The sequence below is a fragment of the Aquarana catesbeiana genome, linkage group LG01, assembly GCF_042186555.1.
Source record: "Aquarana catesbeiana isolate 2022-GZ linkage group LG01, ASM4218655v1, whole genome shotgun sequence".
NCBI lineage: Eukaryota > Metazoa > Chordata > Amphibia > Anura > Ranidae > Aquarana > Aquarana catesbeiana.
The window spans coordinates 892,052,543-892,073,830 of NC_133324.1; the positions used below are offsets into that span (position 1 = coordinate 892,052,543).

Below are 21,288 nucleotides of genomic sequence, written 5' to 3' on the forward strand. Positions count from 1 at the left end.
TTCTACAACTGCAGAGTGTAAAAAGTGTAGCTACCCTTCTTAGGCAATAATATAACACAGGACGAAGGGATCAAAAGATGTAGCGCCCTCTTCTGGTTAGGTTGCTAGGTACATTTTATTTTTGGCTCCATTGTAGTGAATAGAGCAGTGACTGATTGTTTTGCTGTGTTTGGGGTTTCCTGAGCTGAGAGTTTGACTATTCCCACCTGCCTCTGAAAGAAGTTTCCAGAGTATAGGGCAGAGGGTTCAAATGATCAGTTGAATATTTATCATGCCTCAGCTAGTACCTGGAAGGAGGTGTCCAGAAGGTGGAAGGGGAGGTGATAAATCTTCAGGAGGCCTGAGCATATATTATTGCCCAAGAAGGGTAGCTACACTTTTTACACTCTGTAGTTGTAGAAATTCCAAGTTATGGACTACTAGCTGTGATAAATCGCTGGCTAACCTCCACCACACAGCTGATTTTTTGGTCTAGCCAGCTGTGGTGCCAGCAGCGCTAGAGTCTAGTAGACCCTCTGATGCCTCCTTAAAGAGAATCTGCCATCTGCACTATACTATCACATTGGGGAATTATTTAATTGTGTTTGGGTGCACTAAAATTAATTGAAGTGTTTTTTTTTTTTTTGCACAAAATATAGATTGTTACATATGTTACATAAAAATTGCAACAGACATAATTTTATTGTACAGTCTCTGCTTTCAGAAAATATATAATGTTTTGTTTTATACTGTATATATTTGCTACGAGTTAAAGCGTTGCGCTCTGCTTGTCTGCCTCCCCCCCCCCCTCCACTGCCACATTTGGCACCTTTTGGGGGAAAGAGGGTACCTGGTTTTGACGTGGTGAACTCAGCCGGAAATTCGGCTCCCCTTCTCCTTCCCCCACAGCCGGCCCATTCACAGAGTGCAGCGCGCTTTGCCCATGCGCAGTAGGGAACCAGCTGTGAAGCTGCAAGGCTTCACCGGCGGTTCCCCTTAGTGAAGAAGGCGGCGGCAGCACCCAATAGCCATTTGAAAAATCGCCTCGGGTGACGACACCGCTGGATGCCTGGACAGGTAAGTGTCCTAATATTAAAAGTCTGCAGCTACAGTATTTGTAGCTGGTGACTTATTTTTTTCTGAAGGAGCCTCAAGCTCCTTTTTAAGGACAGGACCTGCTGTAGCTTGCAAGAAAATAACAAAACAATACTGTACTTAACCTGACCCTATGTGAATTTAGTATTGTTCTGGTCGAATTCTGACTAGTTCTTTACAGTATTTCTCTGCCTCCCAACACAGTGCAAGACAGCCCACATAAAAGAAAAAAAGTGTTAGTTTGGTCATACAATCTCCTTTAATGTTTCTAAAGGAGAGCGACGTGAGTGCCAAGTCATAAGTCAGATACGGGTCCAGATGGCAGGGAGACGGCAGGAGGCCGGGAACTCTGATGCTCATTGGGCAGAGTAATGAGATCTTGGAAAATCACATTTTAATCTCCAGAGTACACAGCGGCAGAAGAATGAATAGCCATTCTGCAACACTTACATAACAACCAACAGATTTTTTTTTTTTAGTCTGAGTCAGAGCTAACAAGAAGCATGCAGCATTACATGTAAAATCTGCCACATGCAATATGTGGGCAGAACAACAAGGAGATTGCGGGATCGCCTCCATGATCATGTGTATGATATACAGAAGAACCACTCTACAAATGTTGCTAATCATTTTGATCGATCACATGGTGGTGATCTCACAGCTCTACAAGTACAGGGGATTGAAAGAGTTAAAAGACCACCTAGGGGAGGTGAATTCTTTAGGTCCTGCTTAGCAGAAAGACAGGATCTGTGTGCTCTCCCCTGTCAGAACGGAGATTTGCCTTGTTTACACAGGCAGATCCCCGTTCTGTCACTGCGGGGAACGATCGCGGGTGCCCGTCAGGCATTGAGTCCGCTGGACCCGCTGATTGGCTCCCCCACTGGCCAATGGGAACGCCCACAAAAAGCGAGTTCCCGAGCCGACGTACACCTACACCGATTTGCGGGATTGTGCCACCTTGCCACAGGATAATGATGGCGGCTGGTCGGCAAGCGGTTAATATCTGTACAGTATTCACAGCAGCTGCACTGCATTTTCAGAGTACATTTTAGGATTTTATGCTGCCGTGAGCACTTAGCCCTTCGCCTTTAGATTAAGATTTATAGCCAATATACTATTTACAAGCTCTAGTAAAATCCAACTGAGTGTTTCAAAGCAATTTCCAATCAATACACGACTTTATAAAATCAAACTTTACACATTACATGTGGTGTTCACACTAAAATATTTAGAAAACACGTCAGAACTATTTACGTCTGTACAAGACGAAGGACTAATGGAAAATCCCTGCGATGTAGTTAAAAGGTGTTTCAAATGTGAAGAACCCAACTGACAGGCAGGAAATAAAGTTCTATGTCCCAATATTTAAGTAGGCTATAGATTTGTACGTTATACTCACCATTTGAAGGGGTATTAGAATTTGTTTTTAGTAAAGACTCAATGCACAATTACTGTAACATTTATCTGAAGGCGGATTTTGATGAGTCCTTCATAATTTTTTTTTTTGCTTGCTGTTCCATATTTTATTACTATTAAATTACAGGATTTATATAGTCCCAACAGTTTTAGCAGCCCTTCACAAAGTAAAAGGAGACAATACAGTTACAATAAAAGATGCTTAGAAGGGCCCGGCTTGCACGAGCTTATAAACTAAAAGAGACGCAATATGTAGCCAGGTGCTGGGCTACAGCAATTTGGAGATGAAGACATTGCCCTTTATTTTTCTCTCCCTCTATTCAAATACTGATGTTATGCTACACCCTCTTCCTCTGGCCAGCAGGAGAAGAGCTAAAGCCAAGCAAGCCCATAGACCTCAATGCAGAACGCTGAGAATCCTGGGAGTTGTAGTTTGAGATGGCAGCCATTTAATGGTTACAATACAGAACCCAATATGCAACATGCAGTAGGAGGAGTGGAGAGAGGATTTTAATAAACGTCCTTGGAAAATGATCTCTCTAGCTCGGTGCCCAGTGTAACAAAGAGAGGGTGCATCTCTGTCTAAATATTTGTCTGCCATCAGATATGAGACTGGGAACAGCACAGCACTGCCCACATCACAGCACTGCTGCCGCAGAAGTGGAGCATCCACTCACCCTCTGCTTGCCATTGCTTATCAGTGGAGGCTACCTTCTACAGCAAGAGGTCTCCACAGCATCCTGGTTGGCCTGCCCCAAAGAGGACGTCACGGATGACAAAACGCGTTGGAATTGGCCTGTTACTGACGACACTTATGGCTTTGCATGTCTAAGAGCCGACAGTCTGCTGGAATTTGCTTTGTTTCGCTTGATTACAAGCTGTCCTAAGGTACTTTTTATAACTTTTAATAAAAGAGGGAAGGTTTAAACGGGCTTCACTATGTTGGCTTGTTCTTTCATTCCTGTTTTATTCGGAGCTATGATCGAGTGGTCGTCGCCTGCCTCTGGTGCTGGTTTTCCACGGTGTAAGACATGCATTCATAACCATTATAATTTTTGGTCCACTACATCAGATAAGAGGCGTATGTTGATTGTTGGTGTTCACCTTTTGGACACTTCACATCGTTTTCATATATTGGAAGGACTTTCTTGCATATGTTTCATACACCCTCAATGTTTTGTTTTTTCACTTTTTGCACTCGTGTGTAGATATGAATTTGTATAATTTCTTATATAGATAATTTCTATATATTTTTGCGCTCTATGCGTCTTTATTTAGGTTGATGTTTTAGTGCTGCTTTTTATCTTATTGTTTACAGCTGGTATCACAGTTGAATAAGAGGCTGCTTGCTTTATATTTTGACCCAGCGTGGATTTTGTGATATTTTTTTTATTTCCACAGCATCCTGCCTAAGGACTAGTGAGAGGGCTATTTGCCCATTTCTGATACTGCAGGCAGGGACTGAGGCACTCAGAGCAGGACACCAAGTGTACCCAATCCATACTGCACTAATTCCAACCCTTAATCGCATCTGAACCACACCTACCTTGTATCTGTGTTGAAACTATCCTGCATCTATACTGCATGCTCGTTAATTGGGGCTGCCAGTAAGTGCAGCGATGCTCTTAAAAGGTCCCTAATGATAGCCGGCAGAAGAAAATCTAAAAAAAAAAAAAAGTGTCCCTCCCATAATTATTCTGCAAGCCCCTTTGTTCCATTGCCCCCTCTGCTACCACCTTTGTTTCATTTGAGCAGTGCATACCCAGTTGGTCTAGGACTAGCATTGCCGCCATTAATGAACTCAAAGGCAGGCAGTACATTTCTAGCCCCTGGTATTAGTTTTCTGCCACACACAGCATTTTGCTTTTAGGCCAAAAAGTTAAATTTTGATCTCATCTGACCAGAGCACCTTCTTTCACATGTCTGCTGTGTCCCCCACATGGCTATAGAATATACTAATATACTGCTATATATATATATATATATATATATATATATATATATATAAATGCTAAATTTTATGTAAAATTGATCGGGCAGCTATAAAAAATAACCCTGCAGACATGGACACTCCCGGATGACGCTGATTGTTTAGGGTAAAGGCAAATAAAAGCATGAATACAGTATTGTCAGTTTATTAGCAACCATGCTGTTTTTTTCCAACAGTTCTATGGAGGATAAGTAGAAGTATACTCTGATTATTCATTATTGGATCCAGGAGAAGGAAGAGAGACATGGAGACATCCAAAAGGAGGAGTGCTTAAGGCAAATTAGACTCTGTAATGGGGTCTGCTGCAGGAGGTGAGCGGGCAATTCGTATAGAGGTGGAGATTCACAGAACACAGTTGGGTAAGATTGTTGGATCTGTCACAGATTTAGGCATAGTGGTGTTATATGGAAGGACTTTTTTTTACATATTGTAGTCAAGAGACTTCTTTCATTTATTATGTGTATGGTATTTTTTCACAGGATATATAAAATTAACTGCACTGCACTGTTTTACATACATATAAATAATTTACACAAATTGAGGTGTATGATGTGGAAACACTGAAAACTGTGGGCAGCAGTTCACCTTTTGATTAAGCATTGTATTTATTGATATTGTTTAAGTTATTATTGTCAGTTGGTTCAGTTGGAGTCACACAGTGATTTATTATTTGAGTAGAAGGTTGCGCTGATTGTGTTACACTTATTTCACAAGTCAGGAGCTGGATACAAAAAACATTTCAAAGGCTTTATCAATGCCTAGAAGCACAGTGAAGACTATTATTAAGTGAAAGGTATTTGGTACAACACAGACCCTCCTGGATCAGAATATTGCTTCAAACTGGATGAAAGAGCCAGGAGGAAACTGGTCAGAAAGGCTACCAAGAGGCCTGCAGCAACGCTAAAGCAGTTGCAGGAATTTATGACAAAGAGTGGTCATTGTGTGCATGTGACAACAATATCACAAATTCTCCACAAATGTTGCTTGTATGGTAGGGTTGCAAGAAAAAAGCCACTCCTCAAGAAAGGCCACATGCAGTCACAACCGAAAAGCCACATGCAGTCAAAAACGCACACTTGAAGATTCTGAGAAGATTTCCACCTGGAAAAAGGGGTTATGGTCAGATGAGACTAAAATTTAATGATTTGGCCTCAACATCCAATGATATGTCTGGTGGGAATCCAATACAGCTCACCATCCTGTAACACCATTCCTACAGTAAAAGCATAGATGTGGTAATATCCTGTTATGAGATGTTTCTCTGCAGCAGGGACTGGAGTATACTTGATGGGGCAAAATACCATCAAATTCTTGAGGAAAATCTGCTGCCCTCTGCCACAAAGTTGTCAATGGAAAGAAGGTTTACCATAAAACATGACAATGACCCAAAGCTCACAGTAAAAATGACCACACAGTGGTTGAAGGAGGAAAAAAAAAATGTGAATATCCTTGCATGACCTAGTAGTCAGAGCTCCGCCTTAAACCCTATTGAAAATCTGTGGTATGACTTGAAGACTGCAGTCCACAAACGGTCACCATCAAATTGAACTGCACTTGAGCAGTTCTGCAAAGAAGAGTGGGCAAATATTGCAAAGTGTAAATGTGCAAAGTTAGTAGAGACATATCCCAACAGACTAAAGACTGTAATTAAAGCAAAAAGTGGGCCAAGAAAATACTAACATAAGGGGGGGGGATCCTTTTTCCAACTCAGTGATTGTTTTTGATTATTTTCTGACATGTTGGTGTTATATCTTTCACATGAATTATCTAATTTGCACTGAGTAAATACAGCTGGATAAAACAAAAACCGTGTCTGTCTTCATTTCAGGCTGCAAAGCAACAAAATGTGATTTTTTTTTTTAAAGGGGAGGTGGTGATTCTTTTCTATACCCACTGTAAATGTACAGTATGTTCCTTGCCAAAGAAATTGTTATGGGTAAAGTTCTGCTTTACCACATATATGCTTTCATAAGAAAGCAATCAGAATTTTTTGGCACTATAGAAGTGTACTGTATGCGAATGCCAAATCTGTCTGAAGCACACAAAAGCCTGTTGACAAAGGTTCTTTATTGTTAAGTCACAGTTTTAGCTCTTTCTCAGTAATCAATTCACATGCAAAGTAAGTGTAGAAATTAAGTTGCAGTTCCATGTCCTTAATTTAGGAGGGCCCACTGCTGCAGAAGAGGTAGGATTTTTTTTTTTTTTTTAGCCACTGAATATAAGTTTTATGCAGATTTATAACAAAACCTATATCAAGACATCAGACACACTAATATAAATACACCATATCGTACATACGCATAACAACGTTGATTTAATAAAGTAAGTCAGGCATGTATAGAAGAATAATTCATGTGAAAGATTTGAACAGATAAAACAAATCTTTAAATTAAAATAAATTAAAAGGTTTCTACATTCATCCGAGTTTTAAAGTTCCAGAGAAACTGTCCTTTAAAACTAATGGTAGTCCTCCCTTGTATGCAAATCTGCATAGCACAGCAGAAGCTTTGTTCTTCCTTACTGCTCTGTGACTGGTAAATAAGGACAAGGATGTCAGGTCACCACTGAAAAGGTGGTCAGTAAAGATGAGCTTAGACATCCTCTGAACTCATCTCTAATGCCGCGTACACACGGGCGGACTTTTCGTCCAGACTGGTCGGACGGAACGAATACGACCGTGTGTGGGCTTCATCGGACCTGCAGCAAACTTTTTCGGTCAAAAATCAGACGGACTTTAGATTTAAAACATGTTTCAAATCTTTCCGATGGATTTGAGTGCGGTTGAAAAATCCCTTTCGTCTGTATGCTAGTCCAATGGACGAAAACCGACGCTAGGGCAGCTATTGGCTACTGGCTATGAACTTCCTCATTTTAGTCCGGTGTACGTCATCGGGTATGAATCCGTCGGACTTTGGTGTGATCGTGTGTAGGCAAGTCCGTTCATTCGAAAGTCTGTCAAAAGTCCGTGATAAGTCCATCGGAAAGATCATCGGACCTTTGATGCCAAAAAGTCCGCCCGTGTACACGGCCTAACCTGAACTCCAAAATCACTTTTTTTGTACTCCCAGTGCGCTAGATCATTGCCAGCCCCGCAGGTCACGTGAGTTCAGGTTAGAAATGAGTTTGGAGGATGCAAGCTCATGGCTGGTTGTCAGTTCATTCCATGCACCCTGTTCCATTAACACTTTAACATAAGGATAAAAAAAACCCACAAAGCTGGTGTGAAACACAGCGCTAAAAACCTAATAGTTGTAAAAGTAGTGAAAAAAAACACTCATGAGTCTGGTGATAAAAAAGCGACATCAAAAGAATACATGATGTGAATAAAAGTTATTAATGAAAGAAAGTACATTTTGATGAAATGTTCTGGGTGGGGGGAGGGTTTAACCCCTTTAAGTAAGTCTCTGATGTAAATGCTGCTTCAAGCACGGGCTGAGGCCCCGAAAACTGTGAGATAAAAGGGCAGGAAAAAGAAATAAGCGCCAGGCCAATCGTAGTGCAGCATTATATTATATCAGGAGGACGCCGGCTGGGTAACTAGGCTAGGAGGTGATCCGAAACTGTCAAACTTGGGAGCTGCCTACCGCTGTCTTTGGCCAAACAGAACATGTTTCAGAAGCAAGGCCACGCCTCCTTTAGAGCTGGACATGGCAAGCCCCCACCTACTGAGCACTATGTAAGTGCATTTTATACTGTCATTACCATGCTTTTTTTAAATAAAATAATGCTGCACTAGGATTGGCCTGGTGCTTCTCTTTAAATTCTCCTGCCCTCTTATCCCCAACCTTAACACTTTAGCCAAAATACAGACACCCGAAGTTAGTTATGTGGTAAGCGTGCGGTTGTAAAATCATGCATTAAAAACAGTGAGGGAGATTTGCTAAAATTGATGCACACAGAATCTGGTACAGCTGTGCATAGTAACCAATCAGCTTTTAACTTCAGCTTGTTCAATTAGGTTTTGACAATAAAACCCAGAAGTTGATTGTATACTATGCACAGCTGCACCAGTTTCTGTGTGCACCAGTTTTAGTAAATCTCCCCCATTGTTTTCTAGTTTTGAAAAAAATTATAATAAAAACAGAGTTACATACAATCATGTACCATGCTTGCATACAGACTGTATCTAAGACATAACATCAAGAGGCATGAACCTCTGTCTGGGACTCCAAGCTCTTCACCACAGTCTTTAAAAGCTCCTCATTCTGGAAGAAGTATATGTAAATTTGTTTTTCCAGCTTATCAAACTTGCTAGACTCCAAGATCTTCCTCTTTACTTTGAGATCCTCCAGAACTTCCAGTAAAATCTGGTTGAGTTTGTCCAGATTGCCATGTAAATGCTGAAAATTAGTAGACACTTCCTAAAATGAGATTAGGCAAAAATCAATTCTATAGCCCAAGGTAGACATCCCTGCGAGAAGAGGAATTTATTAAGGCCTCCTTCTGAAAATGCTAACTGCCTGGATGACATCTTTAGATAAAGGTCTCCAATTTATTCTGAGCCATTGGACCTAAAACAAGTATGCAGAACTGACTCAATCTGCTGCATGCTTGTTCCAGCTCAGGGGCTCAGAAAGTGAAAATAGAGCATCAGCATTACTGCCAGGCATCTAGCTTTTTCAAAAGGAGGTCAATAATGGCAGTTACCAGATTTCTCTAAGCACAGATTTTCTTTACATGAAATGCTACAGTCGGTAATAAATGTACAATACACTGGGTAGATAAAAGGTTTGCAAGAGGGTGAACCGGCCTAGTACATTATCCCACGGATACTTTATTATGAATGAATCTAAAAATATACTCACAATCGTTGCAAGTAAACAGCACATCAAGCCACTAACTCATGGCACAGTGGTAGGATTAACCCATAGTGTTCCAATGCCAAAGGGACGCTAGTCTGGGATCCAAAATTATCTAATATTTAGAGGATGAAACCCTCTTCTTCAGGTTACACACACACACAGCTATATCTTCCTCCTTGCCGATCAGTGGGTGCCAGTAGTCATCCATTGGCCGGCACCCACTGATCAGCTTGTGCTGTGACTAATCACAGAGCCAGCGACGCACCCCCACCCAGAAGAGCAGAATCACATACATACACATTATATAATATATATATTATACACACACACACACAATATATATATATATATAAATAATTACATAGTTACATAGTAGGTGAGGTTGAAAAAAGACACAAGTCCATCAAGTCCAACCTATGTGTGTGATTATGTGTCAGCATTACATTGTATATCCCTGTATGTTGCGGTCGTTCAGATGTCAGTAAAAATTAGGGACTATGGTCTGGCAATTACTTGACTGAGTTCCTCACATACCCTCGGGTGCAAGCCATCTGGTCCCGGTGATTTATTAATGTTAATTTTCCCAAGTCAAATTTTAAATCTGTCCTCTGTTAACCATGGAGGTGCTTCTTGTGATGTGTCATGAGGATAAACACTGCAGTTTTGGTTACTGAAGCCCCCTGATTCCCCCGTGAAGACTGAGAAGAATAAATTCAATACCTTTGCCATCTCCCCATCCTTTGTAACCAGATGTCCTTCCTCATTCTTTATGGGGCCAATATGGTCTGTCCTTCCTTTTTTACTGTTTACATACTTAAAGAATTTCTTGGCATGTTTTTGCTCTCCTCCGCTATGCGTCTCATGTTCTATCTTAGCCATCCTTATTGCACCCCAACATTTCTTGTTGCATTCTTTATAAAGTCTGAATGCTGATGATGATCCCTCAATCGTGTATTTTTTGAAGGCCTTCTCCTTTGCTTTTATATGCATTTTTACAGTGGTGTTAAGCCATCCGGGACTTTTGTTCGCTCTTTTAAATTTATTACCCAATGGGATGCATTGGCTAATGCCCTGCTAATTCTGTGCAGCCAGCCCGCATTGTATCAGTAAAGTTACAGTGCGTGGTCGGCAAGTGGTTATTTCATAATAAAGTATCCTTGAGATAATGCATTAGGCCGGTGCACCCTCTATTCTCTCATTTGCAGTTGTTTTTCCAACTACCCCAGATGTTAGAGGGCATCAAGGCTTACATTTACCCCCTGGTTGTACCACTGAAGGAGCAGATCTGTCAAGTTGTGTCTTAGTCCACCACACTCATGCGCAGGAGGTGTTAAAACATTTGATCTTGTTAGATAAAAGGGTTTACCAGCATTTCCTATGGCTGGATCAACATATTCTTCAGCCAACAAGGCAGCATTGTCACATTGCCTAAAAATGGAGGCAGAATAGTGTATGAATCACAAATCCTTTTATAATGCTAGTCCACATATGTTTATAAAGCTGAACTTCAGCTTTAATGCTGAAACTTTTATATAATTTTCATTTGGGATACAGCATCATTCAGCTGTAATAAAAACGGACCCAAAACCTAACTGGTTTCCGATTGTGGGTCTCCAAGTGCCTATATAGGAGGGGGAATTTATCAAAGTTGGAGCAGCCAGAATCTGGAAAAACTGTGCATGGCAACCAATCAGCTCCCCCAAGAGGGATTGGAAGGAAAAGGTCTACCAGGGGTCGATGTAAACAACCCAATGACTGATCTGAATATCCAAGCCAAGGGGCCTTACCCTTTTTTTGATTCCCTATCTTTTTTGCTTGTTACTAGATGCAGCATATCCCTTTAAATTGTCTGATTGCTGGTATCTTGTCGACAGACTACAGAAGGGGTTTTTCTGTCCCCTAGATTAGCATGGTTTTAGTCAATGTAGAATATACATTTTTCTACATAATTCTGCTTCTTGTTTTGTACGTTTAAAAATGCTTTGATAAAAACATATTGAAAACAGAAAATGGACCTAAAATCATTCATATACAGAGTGTAGGTGTACCATAACCATTTAATAAAATCTTTCCTGTTTTTGTAACTTACTGGTGTTTGCAGAATTAATTCGCTGCCATCAGGATACATAAAATCTTGCAGGGATTTCACATTTGCCTCCAGCTTTGAAAAGAGATGGGACTGTTCCTGCTCACAAACAGCCAGCTGATTTTTTACAGTGTAGATTTCCTGGGACAATTTCGCAGCAACAGATTCCAAGCTGCTGTACGTTCTGAACAGTTTCTGTGTGTTATCTCCATCCAGAAGCTGGAATAACCTGCAATACAGAAGGCCTATAATAGAGTGCCAGTAATGCAATAACTAGGCAGATGTTAGTCACATTCCTTCATGCATCCGTTACTCCAGTGTCGCTTCTTTTCAAACCAAATGTCACACAGTTAGCCATAGATATAGTGACAAGTAAATAAAAATGGTTCTCTTTTTTTTATGATACATTTATTTTTTAGCCTGAGGCTTTGTCATATTTATTTCTGCTTCCGTTGCTGTACTTACCTGTAAGTTTTTATTTATTGCTATTATTTTTAGTTTACTAAGTATTTGTACTATTTTGAATTTAAGATTCTTAAGCATCTAAATTGTATTTATGTTTGGCACCCCGCTGGGCAGTAGGACCCGATGCTGGTCTGCCGGTATATAGAGCGGCTCATCTCCCCCAACAGTAGCCTGATAAAAAAGCGTTCATCCCCAGAAACACAACGCTTATCGGTATTGTCATGGCTTATTGGTTTCTCCATCCCCACAGTAGCAGGCCCTGGCGGCCCCTCATCTGTGGAACGTCCCGGACTTGACATTTTAGGATAATGTGTGATGAGCTGGTTTTGAACCTACAAACTTTTTTTTTTTGTATAATAAACCTGCCCATCTGTCTGCACTTAGAGGTGCTTTTCATCCCTTCAAATAAAAATGTAGGCAATGCCTTTCAATTGGCTACATCTTCATATTTTGAGGTAAGAGGTTTTGAAAGCACCTAGTTTTCTTCTTCTTCTTCAGGTAAGATTTTATACAATAAAATGAAAAAAAAAAAAAAAAAAATTATATTACTACACTGTATCTGAGCACCACAAACCAAACCACCCAGCTATTGTGGCTGAAGGCTTGTAGTTCTCAATGAACTACCAGGGTGCTGGTATAGGTAGTTTATTGATGCTTCCTGTCATTCAATAAGTGCCTGTTTGTATTAAGTATTTACATTAAGGCTGCATTCACACCTGAGCGTTTCAAAGTCGCGTGACTTTACCAGTTTTTTTACTGCGATTTTGTTCAGGTCACCAATGTAAAAGGCAGGAAAACGCCTGTAATCTGCTTCAAAGAAGCTCATGTTCTCTTTTTGAGCTTAGGGCATTTTTCAGGCATTTTGCTTCAGGTGACAAAACGCTCAGATGTGAACAGGTGCCATTAAAATGAATGGGAATTTTTTCAGGCGTTTTACGAGCTGAAAACGCTCAGGTGTGAATGCAGCCCTAATGAAAGATTCAGCTGGACTTTAAAGTGACTGTCAGAGACAAAAAAAAAAAAAACTGAAGCAGTCTCCAAAAGCCTGCAGTTACAGCTGAATACCTACCTCGTGTTCCCACGTTTCTAATGTCCTATTACTACGACTGATTACCTCACTGGCCGTGGCAGAAAGGGGTGAGAGCGCCAAAGTTAATGCCTGTAAAATAGCCCACACCTTTGCTTTATACCTGTCAGTTTATTCCCTCACAGATGTTTTTTAAAAAAAAACAAAAAAAACACACGACATTTTATACTCCTATTCCACCTGAAGTTTAAAAAAAAAGTGTAAGCAATTCAATTGAAAACTCAGTAGCAGGAATTTTTTTTTTTAATTAAAAGAAAAAAAATGTAGGTTAGAAATGTTTTGATCTTTGTACATGCTATTGTAATATTTCTGTCTCGGTTTCTGAAGCTGGAAGGGATGCTAATGCAAATTAGGTGAACTTCTAAACCAGGCACACAGGGTTCTTATTTGTACGTATTCTCCTTGCTTTACAGGTAAAAGCCAGTAAATTAGAATATTTTGAAAAACTTGATTTATTTCAGTAATTGCATTCAAAAGGTGTAACTTGTACATTATATTTATTCATTGCACACAGACTGATGCATTCAAATGTTTATTTCATTTAATTTTGATGATTTGAAGTGGCAACAAATGAAAATCCAAAATTCCGTGTGTCACAAAATTAGAATATTACTTAAGGCTAATACAAAAAAGGGATTTTTTAGAAATGTTGGCCAACTGAAAAGTATGAAAATGAAAAATATGAGCATGTACAATACTCAATACTTGATTGGAGCTCCTTTTGCCTCAATTACTGCATTAATGCGGCGTGGCATGGAGTCGATGAGTTTCTGGCACTGCTCAGGTGTTATGAGAGCCCAGGTTGCTCTGATAGTGGCCTTCAACTCTTCTGCGTTGTTGGGTCTGGCATTCTGCATCTTCCTTTTCACAATACCCCACAGATTTTCTATGGGGCTAAGGTCAGGGGAGTTGGCTGGCCAATTTAGAACAGAAATACCATGGTCCGTAAACCAGGCACGGGTAGATTTTGCGCTGTGTGCAGGCGCCAAGTCCTGTTGGAACCTGAAATCTCCATCTCCATAGAGCAGGTCAGCAGCAGGAAGCATGAAGTGCTCTAAAACTTGCTGGTAGACGGCTGCGTTGACCCTGGATCTCAGGAAACAGAGAAGACCGACACCAGCAGATGACATGGCACCCCAAACCATCACTTCAAGTCACTAGACTTCAGGCAACGTGGATCCTGTGCCTCTCCTGTCTTCCTCCAGACTCTGGGACCTCGATTTCCAAAGGAAATGCAAAATTTGCTTTCGTCAGAAAACATGACTTTGGACCACTCAGCAGCAGTCCAGCTCTTTTTTTCCTTAGCCCAGGTGAGACGCTTTTCGCGCTGTTTCTTGGTCAACAGTGGCTTGACACGAGGTATGCGGCAGTTGAAACCCATGTCTTTCAAGCGTCTCTTGGTGGTGGATCTTGAAGCACTGACTCCAGCAGCTGTCCACTCCTTGTGAATCTCCCCCACATTTTTGAATGGGTTTTTTTTCACAATCTTGACTAGGGCGCGGTGATCCCTATCGCTTGTACACTTTTTCTGACCACAGTTTTTCCTTCCCTTTGCCTCTCTATTAATGTGTTTGGACACAGAGCTCTGAGAACAGCCAGCCTCTTCAGCAATAACCTTTTGTGTCTTTCCCTCCTTGTGCAATGTGTCGATGGTCGCCTTTTGGACAGCTGTCAAATCTGAAGTCTTCCCCATGTTTGTGTAGGCTTCAGAACTGGACTGAGAGACCATTTAAAGCCCTTTGCAGGTGTTTTGAGTTAATCAGCTGATTAGTTTGTGGCACCAGGTGTCTTCAAAATGTAACCCTTACACAATATTCTAATTTTGTGACACACGGAATTTTGGATTTTCATTTGTTGCCACTTCAAATCATCAAAATTGAATGCATCAGTCTGTGTGCAATGAATAAATATAATGTACAAGTTACACCTTTTGAATGCAATTACTGAAATAAATCAAGTTTTTCAAAATATTCTAATTTACTGGCTTTTACGTGTAGAGTGGAGCTAAACCCACCAATTTAGCAGTTTCCCAAAACAGTTACATTTAAGGCATGCTTTGAACAATAAGTTATAGATACTGGTGTGCTTATGTTAGCTCTCAACCAAACCCTAAACCATCATATGGCTGATGGGCAACAATGTGGAAACTGCAGATCAAACTAAGGCTAAGATGGCATCTTTATTGGCTGTAAAGGATAGTAGAGTTTAGTCCTGCTTTAAGATCATGAGAAGATGCATTGCATCGTCCTCTGCTGCTCCAACTGCATCCATAGCGACACCATGACCTGTAAGGGATTTTTTTTTTTTCACAGAAAGACATTTTTATAAAGCAGTGGTCATCAATTCCAGTCCTCAGGACCCACTAACAGGCCAGGTTTGCAAGATAACTGAAATTCATCACAGGTGATATCATTTGCTGCTCAGTGATTGCAGCATTCTAGTTTGCATCTCCCCCAAGGTAATACATAAAACTTGGCCTGTTAGTGGGTCCTGAGGACAGGGTGGATGACCACTGTTATAAAGTTACACTTTGCTTATTATAGGAGTTTAGAAATAAATGGTCTTTGGTCAGCACCCGGCTCCCTACACCTATCCCATACAGTAATAGTTTACAAAACAGACACAGCTCTCTAAATGACATTTCACAATATCCTTTTCTGATAACTCATTTGTGCCACCCCACACATGCTAATTCCAATGCGTAATCTAAACCCAAGAACAAAATGTAATACATTACAGCTTACCAGTCCTCAGATGTGGCCGCTGCATTAGTTCCCTAGCACCCTGCCAGTAACATTTCCACTGATGGGGGTCACACCGCTCACCCACTGTACAGTATCTGTATGGAGGAGGAGCACTGACACCCTAGGACAGGAAGTGTCTTAGGACTACAGAACACCACCTCCTCCCTCTACATAACATGCGAGGGGTGTTCTGTAGCCTGCAGGAGAGAACTGAGCAGGGCTAAAAACACTGTTTGAGAATCCACAGGAAGTTGCAAGCTCACTAGATTACTGGCAGGATTTTTTTTTGCACTTAAAGGGGTTGTAAACCCTCGTGTTTTTTCACCTTAATGCATCCTATGTTATAATGCTATGTCTGGCATTCTGTGTCCATAGACGCAAATGCTGGACTCAGGAGTGCGCCCGCAAGGTAACTCCCTCTGGGAAGCGCTTCTCCGAGGGGGTTATCAGATGTGGGGAGGAGCCGCGAGAGCCGCCGGGGGACCCCAGAAGAGCAGGTTCAGGGCCACTCTGTGTAAAACGAGCTGCGCAGTGGAAGTATGATATGTTTGTTATTTTAAAATTTAAAAAAAACAAACCCTTACAATCACTTTAAAGTTGAAAGTCACTCTCCCACTCAGCATTGATTTTTAATCCTCATGCTGCTAGCATTAATAAATAGAAAAGTATATAATATTTTAAAACATTTTTTTTTTGTTTTTCCATTTCTTCAGTTACTTCCTGGTTTTTAGGCTGAGGCAAATGATGTCATACATCTCAGGAGTCTTCAAGAAGGGGTTTTCTCAGCTAAGCACATGCATGCATTTGTGTTAAAGGAAGATTGATTGCAGGAAGTAAATGCTACACGAATCATCTGCCCTTACTTGGATGGCCACTGCCAGACATGTTAGGGGGATGTTTTTCAAAGTTATTTCAAAACAAAATAAAGCATAGAGGCATGGATCTGGGGGGAGTTTTCTTATGAATAATAAAAATGAATTAAAAGAGAAGTAAAGGTTTTTTTGCATCATACTTACCTAGGTGCATGCAGCATCTGTCCCCCACCGCCTCTGCACTGAGAACCGAGCGATCGAACACCACTGATGGCTCGGTTCTCACAGATCCCCGAGCAGAGAGCTGCTGCCTGTCAGTCAGCAGCTCTCCTTGCTCTGCTCCCCCGCCCTCACTGGAGCGCTGAGCTGTGGAGGGGCAGGGAGTGCCCGTCTCAAGGCTCTCAGCGGCTCGCTGAGAGGCTGAGACAAGCATCAGTCCAGGCACCGGGCGGATCCAGACTTTGTCGTGATGATGCGGTGCCTGGACTGATCTTGGTGACGTCAGCAGAGAGCGGACTTCAGACCGCTCTCTGCTAAAAACGGGTCACAGGAGTGCAAAACTAATTGCACTCATGTGACCCATAGGAGAAGCCCAGCCAAATGAGCTCTGGCTGGACTTCTCCTTTAAAATAGAGTTTTCGTTTTGTGGTGCTCAGATGCAGTGACGATCTGCTTTAACAGATACAAAAAAAAAATAAAACTTTCAATTGTATATTTATTAGACATACAAGGAGCAAATAAGAAGTTCATTTTAGGGTTTAGCTACACTTAACTGCAGTCCCTTGGTTTATCTACTTTACTTTTTTGCCTTGGTCACTTTCTCCACTTCTATTTTATAGCATTTCCCTTCCATGGCTTACCTTGTACTTTTGATAGAAAGTCACCATTTGATTTTTACATTTTACCTTTGCTTTATCATGTTAATGAGCGCCACTTTCCTTTCCCATTTTATAGAATAATCAGAAAATACATCTAATAGCAAATACATAGAAGGTAGGAAGTCATATGCATACCCATGAGCAGATGTGTCTTTAGAGTCAATGTTAGTCCTAGGTTTGTCTGCCGATAACAAAGTCTCATCAGACATCATCCGTAGCCTCGCCTCCAGTTTCTCTGCATTTTGTCTCAGGTCTTGGATTATCATCTTCATTTGCTGGTTAACATTTCTTTGTTTCCTCAGTTCTAATTCGTATCCCAGCTGAAGGAGCTCAAAGGAGGCCTTCTGCTTCATCAGATGGTCACACACCAAGTCCTGCCTTGATAGGTATAAATTGCGATGGGCAATCTGCACATCGTAGTCACCTTTCACAACCGGCATATTCAACAACTGGGCGCTCTCCCGAACCAGCGCTGGTAGGGTGTCTCTGTTAATGGCAGCAATATGGCTCTCAATCTGGGACGACTCTTCCTTTAGACTTGCAATGCGGACCTTTAGTTTGTCTTTGTGGACATCCTTCATACACAAAAAGAAAGTGATCAGCAACAGCACTTATAAAAAGTAGGATATTTAAAGTAGCATTCAGCAATGTCTAGTGCTCCACTGCAACTATGAACTATCACAATCAACGGATTGGAGGAAGCCCTCATACACAACCAACATGGGCACCACTGCCGTCTATCATATGAAGAATCAGACTTCACTATGGTCCTGCTGCACACTGCCATCTTTATGCTGTACTGGGCAGTGCATGTTAAGGCATCTATTTATTCTGCGCCCAGGATAAGAAAGGTCCCAGACACACAAAAAAGGAATTCCTCACAAAAAGCATGCTGCAGGGTTTTCTACCTGTAAGCCTTCTACGAGAATACAGCGTCTAAATTGCCAATATTTAATAATAGCAGGCAACTCTGAGGCGGCACAGTGGCTAAGTGGTTAGCACTTCCACCTGGCAGCTGGTTCGAATCCCAACTACTACACAACCTGCCTGGAGTTTTCATGTTCTCCCTGTGTCTGTGCATGCGTTTCTTCAGGGTACTCCGGTTTCCTCCCACATTCCAAAGACATGCTGGTAGGCTAATTGGCTCCTCTCTAAATTGGCCCTAGTATGTGTATGTATGAATGTGAGTTAGGGACCTTAGCTTGTAAGCTCCTGATGGGAATGGACAATTTATACGTTAAGCACTGCGTAAAATTGTTAGTAAATACCCATAATAACAGTAAAACTCCAGTAAACTGTTTATACAGATACAATATGTGCCCAAGCTTTATTATGCAACTCTAAACTTCTGCAGAGAAAAGGAGACACTTACCGGCATCTTCCTGATACTTTAGTGAAAGAGGGAACCTAACTGACCAACAGTGAGGCAAGGAACATAGATGGGGGTGCTCTGGAGCTGGACGCTCTCTGCAGAAGTCCAGATTTCTATCATTGAGAACTTTTCAGGCATTTTTGCCATTCAGGGCAAAGTGACAGGTTCCAATGCCAGCCCAGTCCCCAACCACTGTGTTGATGACCTGCTCCCCTCCCTCATGTGACATTGGCTTGGAGATAGAACACTCAATCCTGAGCACTGCATCCTAGGAGGAAAGGGAGAAAGTCACATTCTCCCCCACCCCAGAAAGCACCTGGCATTTCCTGCAGCTCCTATGGAGTAAGAAAGAACGAAAAATGATTAATACAGCATTCTCCATCTAATGCTTAATAGTGGCCATACGACTGTAAACACTCACAAAGAGGATATACTTACTCTTAAAATCTAACTAAAGGTTTGTGGTGTCCAAGTTATTGAAATGTTGCAATGTTAAATACAATGCCTAAAACGTTGCATAACTTTGTATTTTTTTTTTTTTTTATTATTCTTTTTATTAAAAGGCTTTTCATACCTTTGTAGTTTTTAAATCAATCAATCCACTATCTACATTCTCTTTGCCTGCATGTGAGGTGAATGGTGGGCACGTTTATCTAGCTCTTCCTCTGAATAAAGTGCAGCTGTGTCCAAATGTAATTTCCAGCCAGCTGCATGGAATGGGTTATCTAGTAGTAGTTAGTCACATTCAACATTACAGAACAAGTCCAGTTGAAAGTGACGATCTACTACTAGATAAACCATGCCCTGAATAAACAATCTTCATGTCTACCTTCTGGAATGCATCCATATAGGTTAAGAGCGATGAAAAAGAGGTTTGAAGTCTGCTAATTAATGGCCACATCCCTGGTAGATTGAGAGAAAGAACTTCCCTAGCAAATGGGACTTTTAGGGCTCTAAGGAATGTACAAACATGAAAAAACATGGTATGAATATAAAGTATTTATTATTAGCAAAAGTAATTAAAAGGTATTTCATATATTCATACCATGTTTTTTTTAGGTTTGTACATTCCTTAGAGCCCTAAAAGTCCCATTTGCTAAGAGAGTTCCTTCTCTCAATATAGGTTAAGAGCGTTTGAAATAGTAAAGCACATTAAATGCTGTATTATCTCATAAAACAGAGAGAATTAGGATTTCAACCAATAATATCAAACAATGCTGTCAAATTTATAGCTCTGTTAAAATACAATAAAAAGTGCAATTACTGTTCAGCTAGTTAATGTTGCTGATGGATCTGTGGAAATGCCATCAGACCAAAAATTCAGGTCTCAGCTGTGTGGGTATGCCTTTGATAATCATGCTTTCTAACTAGACTGGACTTTTTTTTGTAACCAATTCCATACAACGCTATAAGTAAACAACTTATTCTTTATGTGCGCGCACACACACACACACAATCACTGGCAGCATGTAAGAGGGTTTAAACTGGAATGCAAAAGTCACATATCTCTTGTTTTTAGGCTGGATTCACACTTTTGAAGAAGTTTTTGCTTGATGCAAAATTAAATCAATTAAAAAACATCAAAAACGCCTGTCAGCGAATCATGACACACGGCCAGAAACGTTATGATGTGTATAGATACTCAATAGAAAGTGCATTAATGACACGCAATAACGCATGTTAATTAGAGGTGCACTGAATGGAAACTTTGGTACTGAAACCAAAAATTCAGGATGCACTTGGCCAAAACCGAAAAAATACCTTTTTTTTTTTTTTTTTTTCAATATAGAATTGTATTATATTCGACTTTTAAATTAAGATCATGAATTTAAATGAATATGAATTTATTGTTGGCCATTATCAGCACCTTTAGCGCAAGAAAAATGCATCCCTTTCTATGTAGGTCAGTGGTTCTCAACTGCTGTCATCAGAACCCACTAAGGCTGGAATTCACACCTATGCAGTTTTAGTGCTTTTTGCATTTTGCAGATTTGCACTACAGTCCATTTACCATGGTTTCCTATGGAACACATCTTCTGTAGTGCAAATCTGCAAAATGCACTAAAAATTCATAGGTGTGAATCCAGCCTTACAGGCCAGATTTTAAGTATTACCTTGGGGAGATGCAAACTAGAACAATGCAATCACTGAGCAGAAAAAAAAAAAAAAAAACGCACCTCCTCGTGGAAAAGCATTGAAAACACAGCAAGGGCTGGGCGATTTTCACGAAAAAAAAAAAAAACATAAAAAAACAAAAAAAAAAAACTGATTTTGTTAAAAAAAAAAAAAATAAAAAAAAAACCCAAAACAAACCTCGATTCACGATTTGAAACAAGTTTTTTTTTTTCGGACACCGCGCCGGTCCTGAGGAGCTGCGGGCAGGAGTTTTTAGGCGTGGCAGCGGCTTCAGCCTAGTCCGCGGCGTCCGGCCTCGCGGACTACGCTGAAGCCGCGGCCTCTCCTAAAAACTCCTGCCCGCAGCTCCTCAGGACCGGCGCGGTGAAAAAAAAAAAAAAAAAAAAACTAAAAAAATCGATTTGTTTAAATTTTGAATCGACTTGA

General features: G+C 40.8%; 1 protein-coding gene across 2 annotated transcripts in view; it reads right to left on the minus strand.

The window, feature by feature from the left end:
• Nucleotides 1-6,532: 6,532 nt before the first annotated feature.
• The window catches only part of HAUS3 (HAUS augmin like complex subunit 3), a 29,362-nt gene continuing 14,606 nt past the window's right edge, over nucleotides 6,533-21,288 (minus strand). For both annotated transcript variants that reach the window (XM_073610914.1, XM_073610915.1), the window contains 3 exons: nucleotides 17,490-17,929; nucleotides 11,372-11,597; nucleotides 6,533-8,841 (listed from right to left, as the gene is read on the minus strand). In XM_073610914.1, coding sequence (XP_073467015.1) covers nucleotides 8,620-8,841; nucleotides 11,372-11,597; nucleotides 17,490-17,929 — 888 coding nt within the window. In that variant the 3' untranslated portion in view covers nucleotides 6,533-8,619. The remainder of the gene's footprint in view (nucleotides 8,842-11,371; nucleotides 11,598-17,489; nucleotides 17,930-21,288) is intronic.